General features: G+C 34.0%; 1 protein-coding gene across 3 annotated transcripts in view; it reads right to left on the bottom strand.

Annotated features, from left to right (window-relative positions):
• The window catches only part of NBEA (neurobeachin), a 682,324-nt gene that overhangs the window by 484,615 nt on the left and 178,333 nt on the right, over positions 1-19,376 (bottom strand). For all 3 annotated transcript variants that reach the window (XM_059377712.1, XM_059377713.1, XM_059377714.1), the window contains exon 17: positions 17,171-17,263. In XM_059377712.1, the coding sequence (XP_059233695.1) occupies positions 17,171-17,263 (93 nt within the window). The remainder of the gene's footprint in view (positions 1-17,170; positions 17,264-19,376) is intronic.

Genomic DNA, 19,376 nt, shown 5'->3' with positions numbered 1-19,376 from the left:
GGACCCAACAAGAGGCAGATATGGAAGACTCCCTTTCTTTCCCTCCCACCCAAGGAGTGCCACAGGAGCACACCGCAGGAATCTGCTGGGTTTGGACACTCCCAATGGGGTCATGTACCAGAGACAGAAACACTAAGTCACAGGCCAGGTGACCAAAGAGTGTGGCCAGAGACGAGGGAAAAAGGAGTGACTGCTTTTCTCTAAGGGCTCACTGAGAAATCGGGCCCCAAGTTCTCCGCTCTTCCAGGGCCAGAGATTGGGAAGCTGCCATTTTCATTCTTGTCCTCCAAACCTGTCAGGAAATCTTTCAGGGAACAAAAGCTACTGAGAAGCAAACCCAGCAGATTATCTTGGCCCCTGGCAAGGGCTGTGCAATTCCACCTCAGGCAAAGACATTTGAGAATCACAGCACCAGGCCCTTCCCCAGAAGATCAGAAATAACATCCAGCCAAGACCAAGTTTACTGATCAATGAGAACCACAAAACTCTAGTGCTAGGGGCATAAATCACATAGAATTTATGGCTTTTTTCCTACAGTTCTTTTATCTTTCAAAGACAAAAGGTTGATATCCAGGATCTATAAAGAACTTCTCAAACTCAACACATACAAAACAGATAATCATATCAAAAAATGGGCAGAAGATATGAGCAGACACTTCTCCAATAAAGACATACAAATGGCTAACAGACACATGAAAAAATGTTTATCATCACTAGCCATCAGGGAGATTCAAATTAAAACCACATTGATACCACCTTACACCAGTTAGAATGGCCAAAATTAGCAAGACAGGAAACAACGTATGTTGGAGAAGATGTGGAGAAAGGGGAACCCTCTTACACTGTTGGTGGGAATGCAAGTTGGTACAGCCACTTTGGAGAACAGTGTGGAGATTCCTCAAGAAATTAAAAACAGAGCTTCCCTATGACCCTGCAATTGCACTACTGGGTATTTACCCCGAAGATACAGATGTAGTGAAAAGAAGGGCCATCTGTACCCCAATGTTCATAGCAGCAATGGCCACAGTCGCCAAACTGTGGAAAGAACAAAGATGCCCTTCAACGGACGAATGGATAAGGAAGATGTGGTCCATATACACTATGGAGTATTATGCCTCCATCAGAAAAGATGAATATCCAACATTTGTATCAACATGGACAGGACTGGAGGAGATTATGCTGAGTGAAATAAGTCAAGCAGAGAGAGTCAATTATCATATGGTTTCACTTATTTGTGAAGCATAACAAATAACATGGAGGACATAGGGAGATGGAGAGGAGATGGGAGTTGAGGGGTATTGGAGGGGGAGGTGAACCATGAGAGACTATGGACTGTGGAAAACAATCTGAGGGTTTTGAAGGGGCAGGGGGTGGGAAGGTAGGAGCGCCAGGTGGTGGGTATTATGGAGGGCATGTATTGAATGGAGCACTGGGTGTGGTGCAAAAACAATGAATTTCTGAAAAGAAATTAAAAAAAATTTTTTTTTCTTTTTCTGTATCTTTCTTCTTGCTTTTTTCAAACAACATCTTACCAATTCCTTTTTAAAAATATATTTTTAACTTTCATTATTACAGTCATAGTCTATCCCTTCATTTGTATTTAAAATTTTATATATATATTTTTTTCCTTTGTTTAAAATCTTGGAGTAAAGTTTCTTCTAACAGACCAAAATATACCCTAATTTTATCAAGCAACTTACTGATTTTTTAAAATCTTTTTAAATTTTCATCTTTACAGTCATATTCCATCCCTTCATCATACTGACCCTTATTTTTTGTATATATAAGTTTTCTTTCTTTAAAATTTGGGGAGGCAGTTTCTTCTAACAGACCAAAATACACCCAAAATCTAGTGTATGGCTCTCTTCTGTTCACCAGCCTGACCATATTCAGCCCCCCCGCCCCCGCTTTCTTTTTTTTTCCCAGTTTCAGGTCTCTTCTGATTTGTTTACTGTATATTTCTCAGAGGTCATTGTTACCCTGTTAGCATTTTGTTCTCTCATTCATTTATTCTTCTCTGGACAAAATGACAAAACAGAAAAACTCACCTCAAAAAAAGAACAAGAGGCAGTACCAACTGCCTGGGATGTAATCAGTACAGACATTAGTAAGATGACGGAAAAAGAGTTCAGAATGAAGATTATAAAGATACGAGGTGGGCTTGAAAAAAGCATAGAAGATACTAGAGAATCCCTTTCTGGAAAAATAAATTAAAATCTAACCAAGTCAAAATCAAAAAGGCTACTAATGTGGTGCACTAAAAACTGGAGGCTCTAACTGCTAGGATAAATGAGGCAGAATACAGAATTAGTGATAAAGAAGACCAAATGACGGAGAATAAAGGAGCTGAGAAAAAGAGAGATAAATAACTACTGGATCAAGTGGGGAGAATTCAAGAGATAAGTGATACCATAAGATGAAACAATATTAGAATAATTAGGATTGCAGAAGAAGAAGGGGGGGCAGAAGGTATATTGGGGCAAATTATAACAGAGAACTTCCCTAATTTGGGGAAGGAAACAAGCATCAAAATCCAGGAAGCACAGAGAATCTCCCTTAAAATCAATAAAAATGGGTAAATACCTGTCATCTAATCGTAAAACTTACCAATGCCTCAGAGACAAAGAGAAAATCCTGAAACCAGCTCGGGACAAGAAAATCTGTAACCAGATGTATTAGACTACCAACAGACCTATCCACAGGGACCTGGCAGATCAGAAAGGACTGGCATGATATATTCAGAGCACTAAACAAGGAATATATGCAGCCAAGAATACTAGGCTAGGCTGTCAACTGAAAATAGAAGGAGAAATTTTTAAAATCTTCCAGGACAAGCAAAAACTAAGAATTTGCAGACACCAAATGAGCCCTACAGGAAATACTGAAAGGGGTCCTCTAAGCAAAGAGAGAGCCTAAAAGTAATGTAGTCCAGAAAGGAACAGAGACAATATGCAGTAGCAATCACATCACAGCAAATACAATGGCACTAAGTTCATATCTTTTGATAGCTTCACTAAATGTAAATGGGCTAAATGCTCCAATCAAAAGACACAGGGAAGTGTGTAAACCTGGTGATTCAGAGACCTGTACCCCTGGGGATAAAAATATATGTTTATAAAAAATAAAAAATTAAAAATAAATAAATTTTAAAAAAGACAGGGTATCAGAATGGATAAAAATGGATAAAAAATGGATTAAAATGGATTAAAAAAAAACAAGACCCATCAATATGCTGCAGAAGACATTTTAGACACAAAGACACCTCTATATTTAAAGTGAGGTGGGGGAAAACAATTTACTAGCTAATGGTAATCAAAAGAAAGCTGTGGTGGAAATCCTTATATCAGGAAATTTGTTTTTAAGCCAAAGACTATAATAAGATGTGAGGAAGGACACTATATCTATATTAAAAGGGTCTGTACAACAAGAATATATGACAATTTTTAATATCTATGCCCCTAACATGGGAGTAGCCAAATATATAAAACAATAACAAAATCAAAGAAACACATCAACAATAATAGTAGGGGACTTTAAAACCCCCTTCACTTGAAATGGATAGATCATCTAAGCAAAAGATCAAAAAGGAAATAAAGACCTTAAAAGGCTTTACATGACACACTGGAACAGATGGACATCACAGATACATTCAGAACATTCTATCCCAAAGCAAAAGAATACACATTCTTTTCCAGTGTACATGGAATATTCTCCAGAACAGATTCATATCCTGGGTCACAAATCAGGTCTCAACCAGTACCAAAAGATGGAATAATTCTCTGCATTTTTTCAGACCTCAATACTTTGAAACTAGAACTCAACCACAAGAGGAAAATTGGAAAGAACACAAATACATGGAGACTGAAGGGCATCCTACTAAAGAATGAACAGGTCAACCAGAAAGTTAAAGAATTAGAAAAATCATGAAAACAAATGAAAATGAAAACATAAATTGTTCAAAATTTTGGAGGTGCAGCAAAGGCACCTGAGAGGAAAGTATATAGCAATACAAGCCTTTCTCAAGAAAAAAGAAAGGTCTCAAATACATAACTTAACCCTACACCTAAAGGAGCTGGAGAGAGAACAGCAAAGAAAGCCTAAACCCAGCAGGAGAAGAGAAGTAACAAAAATCAGAGCAGAAAGCAATGAAATAGAAATCAAAAGAACAGTAGAACAGATCAATTAAACTAGAAGCTGGTTCTCTGAAAGAATTAATAAGATTGATAAATCCTTAGCTAAACTTATCAAAAAGAAAAGAGAAAGGACCTAAATTAATAAAATCATGAATGAAAGAGGAGAGATCAAAACCAATACTAAAGAAATACAACCAATTATAGAAACATATTATGCACAAATATAAGCCAGCAAATTTGACAATCTGGAAGAAAAGGATGCATTCCTAGAGACATATAAGCTACCAAAACTGAACCAGGAAGAAATAGAAAACCTGAACAGACCCATAACCAGTAAGGAGATTGAACAATCATCAAAAATCTCCCATCAAACAAGAGACCAGGGCAAGACAGCTTCCCAGGGGAATTCTACCAAACATTTTTAAAGAAGAATTAATACCTATTCTCCTGAAACTGTTCCAAAATAAATAGAAATGGAGGGAAAACTTCCAAACTCATTTTATGAGGCCAGCATTACCTTGACCCCAAAATGAGACAAAGATCCCATCAAGAGAATTACAGACCAATATCCTTGATGAACACAGATGCGAAAATTCTCACCAAAATACTAGCCAATAGGATCCAACAGTACATTAAAAGGATTATTCACCATAACCAAGTGGGATTTATTCCTGGGCTGCAAACTTGGTTCAACATCTGCAAATCAATCCATATGATACAATACATTAATAAAAGAAAGAACAAGAACCACATGATATTCTCAACAGATGCTGAAAAAGCATGTGACAAAGTTCAGCATCCTTTCCTGATCAAAACTCTTCAAAGTGTAGGGATAGAGGGTACATACCTCAATATCATCAAAGCCATCTATGAAAAACCCACAGCGAATATCATTCCCAATGGGGAAAAACTGGGAGCTTTTCCCCTAAGGTCAGGAACAAGACAGGGATGTCCACTATCACCACTGCTATTCAACATAGTACTAGAAGTCCTAGCCTCAGCAATCGGACAACAAAAAGAAACAGAAGGCATTCGAATCGCAAAGAAGTCAAACTCTCAGTATTTGCAGATGATATGATACTTTATGTGGAAAAGCCAAGACTCTACTCCAAATCTGCTAGAACTCATACAGGAATTCAGTAAAGTGTCAGGATATAAAATCAATGTACAGAAATCAGTTGCATTTCTATACACCAACAGCGAGACAGAAGAAAGAGAAATTAAGTAGTCAATCCTATTTACAACTGCACACCAAAGCATAAGATACCTAGGAATAAACCTAACCAAAGAGGCAAAGAATCTGTACTCAGAGAACTATAAAGTATTCATGAAAGAAATTGAGGAAGACACAAAGAAATGGAAAAATGTTCAGTGTTCATGGATTGGAAGAACAAATATTGTGAAAATGTCTGTGCTACCTAAAGCAATCTACACATTTAATGCACTCCCTATCAAAATTTTTTTCAAGAAATAGAACAAATAATCCTAAAATTTGTGTGCAACCAGAAAATACCCAAAATAGCCAGAGGAATGTTTAAAAAGAAAATCAAAGCTGGTGGTATCACAATTCCAGATTTCATGCTCTATTACAAAGCTGTAATCATGAAGACAGTATGTTTCTGGCATAAAAACAGACACACAGATCAATAGAACAGAATAGAATGACCAGAAATGGAAGTCCATGGTAAATTAATATTTGACAAAGCAGGAAAAGAACACCCAATGGACAAAAGATAGACTCTTCAACAAATGGTGTTGGAAAAATTCGGACGGCCACATGCAAAAGAATGAAACTGGACCATTTCCTTATACCACATACAAAAATAGACTCGAAATAGATGAAAGACCTAAATGTGAGACAGGAAACCATCAAAATCCTAGAGGAAAACACAGGCAGCAACCTCTTTGACCTCAACCACAACAAATTCTTTCTAGAAACATCACCATGGGCAAGGAAGCAAGGGCCAAAAATGAACTCTTAGGACTTCAAGATCAAAAGCTTTTGCACAGCAAAGGAAACAGTCAACAAAACCAAAAGACAACTGACAGAATGGGAGATAATATTTGCAAATGACATATCAGATAAGGGCTAGTATCTAAAATCTATAAAGAACTTGTTAAACTCAATACCCAAGGAGCAATCAATCCAATCAAGAAATGGGTAGAAGACACAGAGATTTCTGCAAAGAATAATTAAACTAGAAGCTGGTTCTCTGAAAGAATTAATAAGATTGATAAATCCTTGGCTAGACTTATCAAAAAGAAAAGAGAAAGGACCTAAATTAATAAAATCATGAATGAAAGAGGAGAGATCAAAACCAAACATGTGTATAATGGCCATTATACACATGAAAAAATGCTCCACATCACTCAGAAAAAAGAAAAAACAAAAAAAAAAAAAAAAAAAAAAAAAAAAAAAAAAAAAAAAAAAAAAAAAAAAAAAAAAAAACCACAGTGAGTACCACATCACCCAAGTCAGAATGGCTAAAATTAACAAGCCAGGAAATGACAGATATTGGTGAGGATGCAGAGAAAGGGGAACCCTCCTACACTGTTGGTGGGAATGCAAGCTGGTGCAGTCACTGTGGAAAACAGTATGGAGGTTTCTCAAAAAGTTGAAAATAGAGCTATACTATAACCCAGCAAGTGTACTACTAGATATTTACCCCAAAGGTTCAAATGTAGTGATCCGAAGTGGCACCTGCACCCCAATGTTTATAGCAGCAATGTCCACAATAGCCAAACTATGGAAAGAGCCTAGATGTCCATCAACAGATGAATGGATAAAGAAGATGTGGTGTGCGTGTGTGTGTTGGAATGTGTGTTGGTGTGTGTATATGTATGTGTGCATATATCTGTGTATATATAAACATGTATGTATATATGTACATAGGTATATAGATGCATACATACATATACATACAATGGAATATTACGCAGCCATCAAAAAAAAAAACACCAAAATCTTGCCATTTGCAATGACGTGGTTGGAACTAAAGGATATTATGCTAAGCAAAATAAGTCAATCAGAGAAAGACAATTATTATATGATCTCATTGATATGTATAATTTGAAAAACAAGGCAGAGGATCATAGGGGAAGAGAGGGAAAAATGAAACAAGACAAAACCAGATGGGAAAAAAACTATAAGTAACTCTTAATCTCAGGAAACAAACTGAGGGTTGCTAGAGTGAAGTGGAGTGGAATGGAGTGGGGGTGACAGACACTGGGGAGTGTATGTGCTATGGGGAGCATTATGAATTGTGTAAAACTGATAAATCATAGACCTGTATCCCTGAAACAAATACTACATTATATGTTAATAAAAAATTTATAGAAGCTAAAATGATCATAACTATATTACAGTACAGCCATTTAGGCATTTTGATCATCTATCTGAATCATTTGTTAAATTCTGTTCTGAGGATAACTGTAATACTACTTCCATGAAAGAATAGTTTGGCTTTCTCCTCAAGCATACCTCCCAAGTTATGGTTCTCCATCTTTTGGGATGGGGGCAGAGGGAGAGAGAGAATCTTAAGCAGACTCCCTGCTGAGCATAGAGCCTGATGTGGGGCTTGTTTTCATGACCCTGAGATCATGACCTGAGCTGAAATCAAGAGTTGGAATGCTTAACCAACTGAGCCACCCGGGTAACTTATGTTTCTCATTTTTATGTACCTTTTTATTTTGGAAGCTTTTAAGATATACAGAAAAGTTAAAAATATAATACAGATAGTTCTCCTATATTACTCACCCAGCTTCCCTATGTGTTAATATATTATCTCATCATAATATATCTCTTCTCATAGGGAAGAGATAATATATCTCTTATATATAGGGTATATCCTATATCAGGGATACAGGTCTATAATATATCTCTTCCCTATGTGTTAATATATTATCTCATATGTCATAAGACATATGTCAAAATTAAGAATCAACACAGGTACAGTATTATTGACTATACTATAGACTTTTTCTTAAATTTAATTTTATTTCTTTTCAGTGTTCCAGAATTCACAGTTTATGCCACACACCCAGTGCTCCATGCTATATGTGCCCTCCATAATACCACCCACCAGGCTTACCCTTTTTGTTCATATTTTACTAGTTTCCCCTAATGTCCTTTTTCTGTTCAGGATCCAATCCAGAATACTACCTCAAATTTAGTCATCATCTCTCCTTAAACTCCTCTGGTGTGTAGCAGTTTCCCACTGTTTTTCATGCTCTTCAACAGTTTTGAAGGGTACTGGTCAAGTATTTTGTACAATATCCCTCAATCTGGGATGTATGATGCTTTCTCTGGACTAGGCTTGAGTTATTTTTCTTATAAAATAATATCACAGAGATGAAGTGTCTTTTTCATCACATCGTATCAGGAAATACATCACCTCAGGATGCTGTATGACTGTTGATGTTAGCCCTAATCAATATTGAAAATCACTGCCAGGTTTCACTATCCTTGGAAGCAAGTGAGTAAGTCCATCTCACACTTCCGTAGAGGAGATTTAAGTTCCATCCCCAGGAGGGAAGAGCAGCTGTATATACTATTTGGAACAGACTTCTCAATTTTAGTGACAGATTTCAAACCTATCTCTAGTTCAGCTGACAATTAAAGTGTACGGATTTAACAACCTATATTCCAGACACTTGATAGAAATTATAAACTAGGTGTTAGGAGGGACCAATCCACCAGACTTCAGTGTAGCTTCATCTGTGGACTCATCTAAGATTTCCTGCCAGATAATTGCTCTATACACAAATGAGACACTAAGTTTGGGTGATATCTCATTTCTTAAATTTTAGAGATGATTTTCTTAAGCTTTTAGGTATTTAATCAAACCCTTCATAAATACTACCTATTTCCTCTTCCCTAATTTTTTTTTCAAATCTTGAACAATAATAGTAATAATTTTAGTAGAAAAACTTATCTCACTGAACTGAAAGCTGCTAGTATGTCATACTTAAATTTTATATTAAAGATAAATATCTTATTGAGGGTATGTTCTGCTTTTATCAGAATTACATGTTAAATTGTACCCATTATGTTTTTGCTAACAATTTAAATTATCACATTGCAATATATTGTGATTAACCATTTTATGTCTACTTTATCCTTTATCTTTAAAACTCAGTGCGGGAAGCAATATGGTTTTACTCATTTATGGGATAAAAACTGAAGCTCAAGGATGTTTTAAAAACTATTCAGAAAATGTGTGACTAAGCCAGGATCCAAACCTATGCAGTCTAAATAGAAAGGTAATGAATTACATCTATTTTACTAACCATTATCTCTATTAACCATCAAATAATACATGCTTTGTTTTAAATATCATATTTTACAATAAGATTTAATTTTATAATCATATTGATAGAAATCAATTGGACTTAATTCCCTGTGTAGCTAAGTAGTTAAGAAAACACTTAATTTCAGTGTTACCTTAGTCCTTTTACTCCATGATTGCACCAATCAAGAACAACTCATTTAAACTAATCAGTCATTGATTTTTATTCAGTTCAACTCCATCAATAAAATAATGAATGAAAATTCTCCCAAGATTTTAAGTTGCTTGTTATTTTAAATATTTGCATGTTTTTTTCCTAAACAATGTTATTAATATTTGCATGCCTAAAAGATTAAATTGATCCACATTCACCATCATTTCTACCAACTCCCCATTAGGAACCACTGGTTTTTTTGTTTTGTTTTGTTTTGTTTTGTTTTGTTAAGACTTTATTTATTTATCAGAGAGTGAGAGAGCACAAGCAGAGTGAACAATAAAGGGAGAGGGAGAAGCAGACTCCCTGCTGGGGAACGAACCCAAAGTGGGGATCCATCTCAGGACCCTGGCATCATGACCTGAATCAAAGGCAAAGGCTTAACCAACTGAGCTACCTAGGTGCCCCTAGGAGCCACTGTTCTTAAGTTTGTTTCTTACATATGCTTCTAGATTTTAATGTAATATAGGAAGCACTATATTTTTATATCCTCTCTTTTATACAAAACTACACCCAGTACATATTCATCTATATATACTATTTGTTTTTAATCATGCAACAATGTAATTGTGATATCAACATAACTAAGACTTAATCTCAATAGTTTTGTTTTACAACTGCTGACATTCTATTTAATGAATGAATGATACATGATTTAACAAATTCTCTATTAATAGAAATTTAAGATTTCTCCTAACCTTTCCAATTTTAAACAGCAGAACAATGAATAACTCTGAAGGGTCATGTTTTCAAATGGGTATAAGCAATAAATTGCTGGGTTAAAAAGTATATGTATTTGTATTTTTGACAGACACTGATCAAAATTAACACGGCATTCCAAATAGTACTATAGTAACTTGTGCTCCAGTTAGCAATGTATAAGAATGCTTGCTCCCCCCACATCCAATCTAATATATTGATGTCTTACTTTATTTTCAGATTAGATTTCCCTTTTTTCTTAAGATTTTATTTATTTGTCAGAGAGAGAAAGAGCACAAGCAGGAGAAGCAGCAGGCAGAGGGAGAAGCAGGTTCCTCACTGAGCAAAGAGCTAGATGGGGGACTGGATCCCAGGACTCTGGAATCCTGACCTTGCCTGAGGCAGGTGCTTAACCAACTGAGGAACTAGTGTCCCTTTATTTCTCTTATTACTAGTAGGACTCCATTCCTTTCAAATGTTTATGTGCCATGCATTCTCCTCTATGAGCTGATCATTCATTCATATTCTTTTCCTTGTTTCTACTAGGTTAGCTTATCAATTTCTAGGAAAAGCTGGGCAAAATTATTATGTAAAGTTCTTTTAATTTTCTGTTTGTATATTAATTATGGAAATTATAATTTTGTACATTGACACTTTTGCCCTTTCTTGAGTTGATTAATGATGACTTATCCATCTATATTGGGAGTTTAAAAAAAAAAAAAAACAGTTTTTTAAATGATTCTTTGTGTCCTCAATATTAATTCCTACCTTCCATTTATTTGGCTATTCATTTCCTAACTTACACATTTTGATTATTTTTTTCTGTATTTTCTTTTTATTGCTCTATAACTATGGATATTTCCCTTAGGCACTTCTTTAGCTGTAGCTCATAGGTTTTTGAAGGTTTTTTTGTTTATGTTTTTGTTTTAATTCTGCAGTGTGTCCACATCATTTTTGAGCTTTTTTTGAGCTTTACATTGTGTTATTCTGATCTGTTTTCATGCCAGTATTACACAGGTTTAATTACTACTACCCTGTAATCGAACTTGAAATCTGGAATTTAATAATTTTTCAAGACGGCTTTGTCCATCTGGGATCTAATCTTTTGTGATTCCATATAAATTTTAGGATTATTTGTTCTACTTCTGCGAAAAATGCTTTTGTTATTTTGATAGAGATTGCATTAAGTCTGTACATTGCTTTGGGTAATACAGACATTTTGTTAATATATTTTTTAAATATTTTATTTATTTATTTATTTGTCAGAGAGAGAGAGAGTATGCGCAAGCCAGGCAGAGTAGCAGACAGAGGTGGAGAGAGAAGCAGGCTCCCTGCTGAGCAAGGAGCCCGATGCAGGATGCAGGACTCGATCCCAGGACGCTGGGATGATGACCTGAGCTGAAGGCAGCGGCTTAACGGACTGAGCCACCCAGGTAACCTGGGGTAGTACAGACATTTTAACAATATTGTTTTCCCAACTCGTGAGTATGGAATGTGTTCCCATTTCTTTGCATATTCTTGAATTTCTTTCATCAGTGTTTTATAGTTTTCAGGGTAGCAGGTCTTTCATCTCTCCAGTTAAGTTTTATTCCTAGATACTTTATTGTTTCTGGTGCAACTGTAAATTATATGCTAACAATGAATCATGGTGCACTACATCAAAAACTAATGATGTTGGGGCGCCTGGGTGGCTCAGTGGGTTGAGCCGCTGCCTTCGGCTCAGGTCATGATCTCAGGGTCCTGGGATCGAGTTCCGCATTGGGCTCTCTGCTCAGCAGGGAGCCTGCTTCCCTCTCTCTCTCTCTGCCTGCCTCTCTGCCTACTTGTGATCTCTCTCTGTCAAATAAATAAATAAAATCTTAAAAAAAAAAAAAAACTAATGATGTACTGTATCATGACTAATATAACACAATAAAAAAATTTTAAAAAATAAAGTAACTTGAACCACCAACAGAGAATGGAAAAAATATTCCAAATACAGATTCAGGATAATATTAAATAAAATCTCACAGTTCTGCATCCAGAAAAAAATTTGTAAATGGAATTGCTTTGTTAATTTCACTTTTTGCTACTTCATTCTTAATGCATAGGAATGCAACAAATTTCTTTACATTGATTCTGTAATCAACAAAGGAGGACTGAATATACAATGGGAAATTGACAGCTTTTTCAACAAATGGTGTTAGAAAAACTGGACAGCCATAGGCAAAAGAATGAAACTGGACCACTTTTTCATTATACACAAAAACAAAGTTTAAATTGATTAAAGACCTAAGTGTGAGACATGAAACCATGAAATTGATAGAAGAGAGCACAGATAATAATCTCTCTGACATCAGCCATAATAACATTTTTCTAGATATGTCTCCTGAGGCAAGGGAAATAAAAGCAAAAATAAACCATGGGGACCACATCAAAATCCAAAGTTTCTGCACAGCAAAGAAAACAATCAACAAAATTAAAAGGCAACCCAAAGAATGGGAGAAGATATTTGCAAATGACATACCCGATAAAGGGTTAGTATCAAAAATATATAAAGAACTGATACAACTCAACCTAAAAAAAAACTAATCCAATTAAAAATGGGCAGAAGTGGGCATCTGGGTGGCTTAACCAAGCTTCTGCGTTGGGCTCAGGTTATGATCTCAGAGTCCTGGGATTGAATCCTGCACTGGGCTCTCTGCTCAGCAGGGCATCTGCTTCCCCCCTCCCCTCTCTCTGCTTGCCACTCTGCCTACTTGTGATGCCTGCCTGTCAAATAAAAAAAATAAAATCTTTTTTAAAAAATGGGCAGAAGATATGAACGGACAATTCTCTGAAGAAGACATGCAGATGGCCAACACACACTTGAAAAAATGTTAATATCACTCATTATCAGGGAAATGCAAATCAAAACTATAATGAGGTATCTCCTCACATCTATCAGAAGGTTAAAATCAAAACATAAGAAACAAGTGTTGGTGAGAATATGGAGGAAAAAGGAACGCTCTTGCAATGTGGATGGGAATGTAAACTGGTGCAGTCACTGTAGAAAACAGCATGGAAGTTCCTCAAAAAATTAAGAACAGAACTATACTACAATCCAGGAATTGCACTGCTGGGTATTTACCCCCAAAATACAAAACATGAATTCAAAGGGATGCATGCACCTTTATGTTCATTATTTACAATAGACAAACTATGGAAGCAGTGCAGAGTCCACTGATAGATTAATGGACAAAAATATTTATCTTTATAGACACACACAAAGGAATATTATTTGGCCATTAAAAAATGAAATCTTGCTACTTGCAATAACATGGATAGAGCTAGAGAGTATAATGCAAAGCAAATAAGTAAGAGAAAGACAAATACCATATGATCTCACTTATATGTGGAACTTAAGAAACAAACAAGCAAAGGGGGAAAAAAAAAAGAGAGAGAGAGAAAGAGACAAACCAAGACTCTATACTACAGAAGATAAACTGATAGTTTACCAGAGGGATGGTGGATGAGGGGGGATGGGGAAAATAGGGGATGGGAATAAGTGTACACTTACCAGGATGAAAAATAAAATAAAATCCTGAAAAAAAATCTGTAAAATTGTGTGCATCTTCTCTTTGACACAAAAGTTATTCAATTAATTTTAACTTTCTAGGTAGAAGAAACTTTGGTTTCTAATTTTGTTCCTATTTTCTAACTTTACCGTATGTTAATAAGAGAACCTTCTCTGTTTTATTTTTACATTTTAGAATTGTTCTTTGATGTCTACAATGCCATGTCAAATTTCCATAAATATTCCATGGCACTGAGCTATTTTATTAACATGATACAGACTTCAAATATATTAATCAGATTTATCTTATTATTTATATTACTTTCCCTTTTGATTTTTATGAATGAAGGTGAACTAAAATTTGCTTTAATGTTTTAAATTAATGGTAATTGTACTAATTCTCCTAAAATTCCTTTTCATGAAAGTTTCACCCTTTAACACTATGTGTCCTTCTTTATGGTATTTATTGCTTTCTGATTTGATTTTTAATTTGTCCAATGCTAAGATTATGATTCCTACTTTTTTCATTTGTATATATGTGGTATAACATTTAAGTATCCTTTAATTTTCAGCCTTTCTAAATCACTTTATTTCGGTATGTTTCTTGCATATAGATCTGCATTTTATTACTGTGATGAACTGTTTTTCTTTTTTCTTAAAATAGGTGACTTAGTAAAAATTTTACATTTATCTTCATGGCAGATGTTTGGCATTAGAGTCATATTTTACATTATGCTTCCAACTTTCATAGATTTATTTCTTTGATTTATTTATACTTATTAATATCTTGAAAGCATTATAATTTTGCCAAATTTCTTACTCTGTAGCTATAAAGGAATAAGAAGTCTTCTATGTGTTTAGCAAGTGTATTTTCCCATTATGAGGAACGATAAGTTCAATATATTTACTCTTAATTTTTCATCTCCCCTGTGCCATCAAATCTTAGTCAGTAAGCCTGTGTTTCTAATACATCATTTGTCAACTTCTTATGGATAATCTCTGACTCTTTGGATTTACTCTACTTTCTGTCTTTCCTTAGTCCTTTCCCACTTCATTGTAACTGTAGCATTTCTACATTACTAAGATATATAAAAGTAAATTCTGGTCTGTCACTCTAATTCAAATATTTGTTTCAGGCTTAGTTTTACTGTTAAATTCATTCAGTGTTCACCAGTAGTACTTAGCTATAGTCTTCCCAGTCATCCTGATTGGCTGAACTTTGTCCCCAGAAATTTTCTCAATAATTATTCAGAAAAATAATTCCTTGTATGGTTAAAGATTATTTGGCAGCATTATTTTTTTTTAAAGATTTTATTTATTTATTTGACAGGCAGGTATCAGTAGGTAGAGAGGCAGGCAAATAGAGAGAGAGGTGAAAGCAGGCTCCCTGCTGAGCAGAGAGCCTGGTGCGGGGCTTGATCCCAGGACCCTGGGATCATGACCTGAGCTGAAGGCAGAGGCTTTAACTCACTGAGCCACCCAGGTGCCCCTGTTTGGCAGCATTCCTTTTACTAAAATGATACTTTGGCTCCCATTTTCTTCACTTCAATATCCTATGGGTGTTGCTCTATGTTTCCTTTATTGAAAAATGTTATAGAAAAGTCCAATGCCCAACTCAAATTTTCCTCTTATTTCCACACTGCTGAATAAAAGATTCTTGACTTACATTTAAACACAATAGTTTAATTTTGAACTGACCGTTCTAGGAAAATTCTCTCTAGTACACAACATGACGTTTTTAATATGGATGGCAAAATCTTTTATTAGGACGTTGCAGAATTATAGCTTTAAGTATTTGTTTAGTCCCATTGTTCTGCTTTTATTTGGAAACTCAATTTATACCATTATTGGAATTTCTGTGCCTTCAATATCAATCATTTTCTCTTTGATCCTTCTGAACTCTTATATTTCCAACCATACATATTTAATCGTTTTGTTTTCATTTCTATCTTCTGTGTATCTCACTCTGCCAACCACACAATTTATCTTCCTTTAGGCTTCCTCTGATTTCATTTTTATTTGTATAAATTTTTTTTTTCTTCAACAAAAATAGAAACTTCCCTCCAAAGTTTTGTTAGTCCATGATCCAATGCTTCTGTGTTATACCATCTGCTTAGTAGTAATCCTTCCTCAGAAGCAATTCATTCCTTACATTTTAAACTTACAGTAAAATTTCTAATTGCAATTATTATGTACTCTGTAACAGTATTTTTCCAGTGAATGTTTTTATCTGCAGGTTAGTTAGGCTTATCTTTTACACACTGCTATATTTTTAAATGTACTTTCTTAATAGTTTTTGCATCTGGGACTAGAATCCTTCATTTAATTTCTCCAAGTCAATTTCTTTTACTTAATCAAAGTTACATGAGTAATCCCTTTCTCTTAATTTTGAAAGTACATGTGCTTCTCACTCAGTAATCAAACAACCAGTACATTTACAGATCCTCATATATGCATAATTTTTTTCCTACAAGGGAGGAATTTCCTATATTTGTAGTATGTCTATTCTCCCTTACTTGACTATTTATTTGGAACCAAAATAAAAAGCATATCTACTCTTTCAAACTATTTAGCATGTTACAGATGTCTATCTAGATCTTGTGTAGTTTTCATCAGTGTTATCAATAAACTCTTCGTAAATCTAAGCACCAAAAAGAAATGGCAACAGTGAGGTTTTGAGAGGAACCCCATCTAGTGATAATTAAATGATACTTTCTTGGGTTCATTTGTATAGAAAATGAATTTTAAAAAGAATAATTTTGTACTGGATAACATAATATGAAAAACATTCCTTATATCAGAAAGTGACATTTGGGGAAAAAAGAAATATTCTAGATCTTTAAATCAAAAACACAATAAGCCTCAATGCTACAAAAAAGTACAAATAATAAAATACTGACTTAGCATGTAAGCAAAAGAGCAACTCTCATATACATGGTATTCCCTGTTAGGAAAGTTTTGATCAAAATCATGACCAAAAGTGTTTTGGATTTAGTTGATGAAATATTTTCTTACATCCTTTAAATGAACAGTATTTTCCAGCAAACAAATAAAAAGAAACTATATTACTTAAATTATAAATTTTTCTATAACCTATTGTTAATAAACATTCTTTCATAAAACAGTTTTACAACTTTAAGAGTCACTTATGGTTTGTCTCCCCCCCAATGAATAGGAAGCTATTATTTTCTGCTGTAAGATTATTAAAGTCAATTTTCATGTTCCATTATATATGAAACTATAAAAATACAATTTCAATGGGTATTTCCACAATTCATTATTTTGAAAAACATCAACTTACTTGTGACCTAAATGCTTCAGAAAGTATCCCAGAACCTTCAGAGCTTGAACCCAAATACTTTCACTTTTAGAAGCCAATAATTTGTAGATTACTCTAAAAAATACAAAAATAAATGACTTTTTAAGCAATTACAAATATTAAAAATATAAGCACTATGTACTTTACAATGAACTATAAATATAAAAAATCAAAAGTTCCTCTCAGGATTTTAAATTCTTCAGAAAAATTTAAAAACTAACAAATTTTACTACTTTATTTTTAATTTGGCCTGCAAATAAATACTCAAAAGTTCAAAGTGATTCATTGCTCCTAAGTATTGCCTTCTAGCACAATGAAAAAAAAAATCTATCTTAAGTAAGATACATGCTTAGTTAGGCTATATCTCCCCTTCTATTAGAACTGTCCCTGACATTTCTACTTGATGACCTTTTTTTCTTGCTTATCGCTAATTGGACCATGGATAGATACTTGCCCAATTATTTCTCTTTTCTGAGCACTTGGAGCAAGATCTGAGAAACAATATCTAGTACTTTTTGGCCTCCTGAATTAGAAAATTATTTAAAACAGAAACTATAAGCAGCCTTGTTTTGTTTGCAGACATGAGTCTGTACACAAAAGGAAGAATAAAGTAACCATATAGGAAGTAGCAGAGAAAGTAAAGTTGTTTCCTTATACCTTTCCAATTCCTTTATTCTTACCCTAATGAGATTTCTATAACAAACACATCATTCTGTTTTTACTTAAATTGGCTTGAGAAGTCTTCTGGTACTTTGAGCAAAGAAGTCTCTACTAACATATAGCCTAATTTAACAAATATAGTCATTTTGAACATGACATAAGAACAAGGCTATATGCACTATAATTTTCATAAATATTTAAAAATTTTAAAGTTTTTCCAAAACATAAAAGTAAACATTTTTTCCATAAGGTGGTAGGGGACAATAATAACTAATTGTTTTGCAACTAATTCTAGAATTTAAGAAAGTTCTTTGAACTTGGTGGTGGTAATGATAAAATTAGGATGTGCTTTATTGTATTAAATTCTATTTAAAAAATAAAATGTCGTTTTATGTTTTTAAGATGGAGTCATCTAGGCTAAACAGAAAGTTGGTATTAGAAGATACAGTATAATTTTTATATCGTTTCAGTAACATTAAGAAAAGAGAACACATTACTTAAAGCTAGTCACATCTGTTTTAACAGTGGCTTATACTATTATAAAAGAAGATAATATATTGTTGATACTGTTTCTTATTTGTGTGTTACTCTACTGAAGAACAGATTGAGGTAAACATTAGAGTTACTATTTCTTTTAGAAGATGAATTTTTTCTAAAAGCCTTAAGTTCCTAAATATGTATTTACACTGAAATCTATTTTCAGAACTTTTATGAACCAAGATCAGTAATGAAAAAAAAAAAAAAAACAAGCATAAGACTAGAAAAGTTATGCATATAAGATAAAGGACTATTCAGGAAATCATGAGAAAGAACATTCAACAGTAAAAATAATCTGGAAAACCAAAGTAAAAGCTCACAGTCTAAAAACATGACTATACTCAGATATGGAATCAGAAACTCCAACAGAATTCCTGTTTTCTAGAAATAACTTTAAACTGTAGGGATAAGAAAGGTATAAAATCTACCCAGGAGTAACAGAAATTATGATTAACAACTGAAACATGAAAACATCCGGGGTCCTTACTCAAGCACATTACATAGGATTTTCTTTACAACTAGACAGTTGTTCATTAACAAAACAAGATATGAACACAGGATTACAATATAGTGTGAATGGGAAATTTACTGACAAATCAGTTAATGAATGTTCACCTGAAATATAATAAGATAGTTAGGTGAATCCTAATTCATCAGTTTGAGCTTACTATATTAAGCCAGCAAATGATCTAAATTACTTGAGACAAGTACTTACATATTCTTTTCTTCAAAGATTTTCAGATATAAATATATCATATTTTTAGCTGCTGAGTTTAAGGTTGTACTATTACATGGTCTTTATTAAGACCATGAATTAAGTTCATTCTTTGTGCTCAGTAATTATTAGTATATAGTCTATAATATACTATATACTATATAATATAATATAATATATAATAATTACTATATATATAGTAATTATTAGTATATAGTATATAAGTATTAGTAAATAATTAATCAGAATTTTTCCCCAGAAAATTCTGGGTAATTT

Source organism: Mustela nigripes, chromosome 15 (genome assembly GCF_022355385.1).
Source record: "Mustela nigripes isolate SB6536 chromosome 15, MUSNIG.SB6536, whole genome shotgun sequence".
NCBI lineage: Eukaryota > Metazoa > Chordata > Mammalia > Carnivora > Mustelidae > Mustela > Mustela nigripes.
Note: the sequence above shows the minus strand (reverse complement) of the source record. Positions and strands in the feature narration are given on the sequence as shown.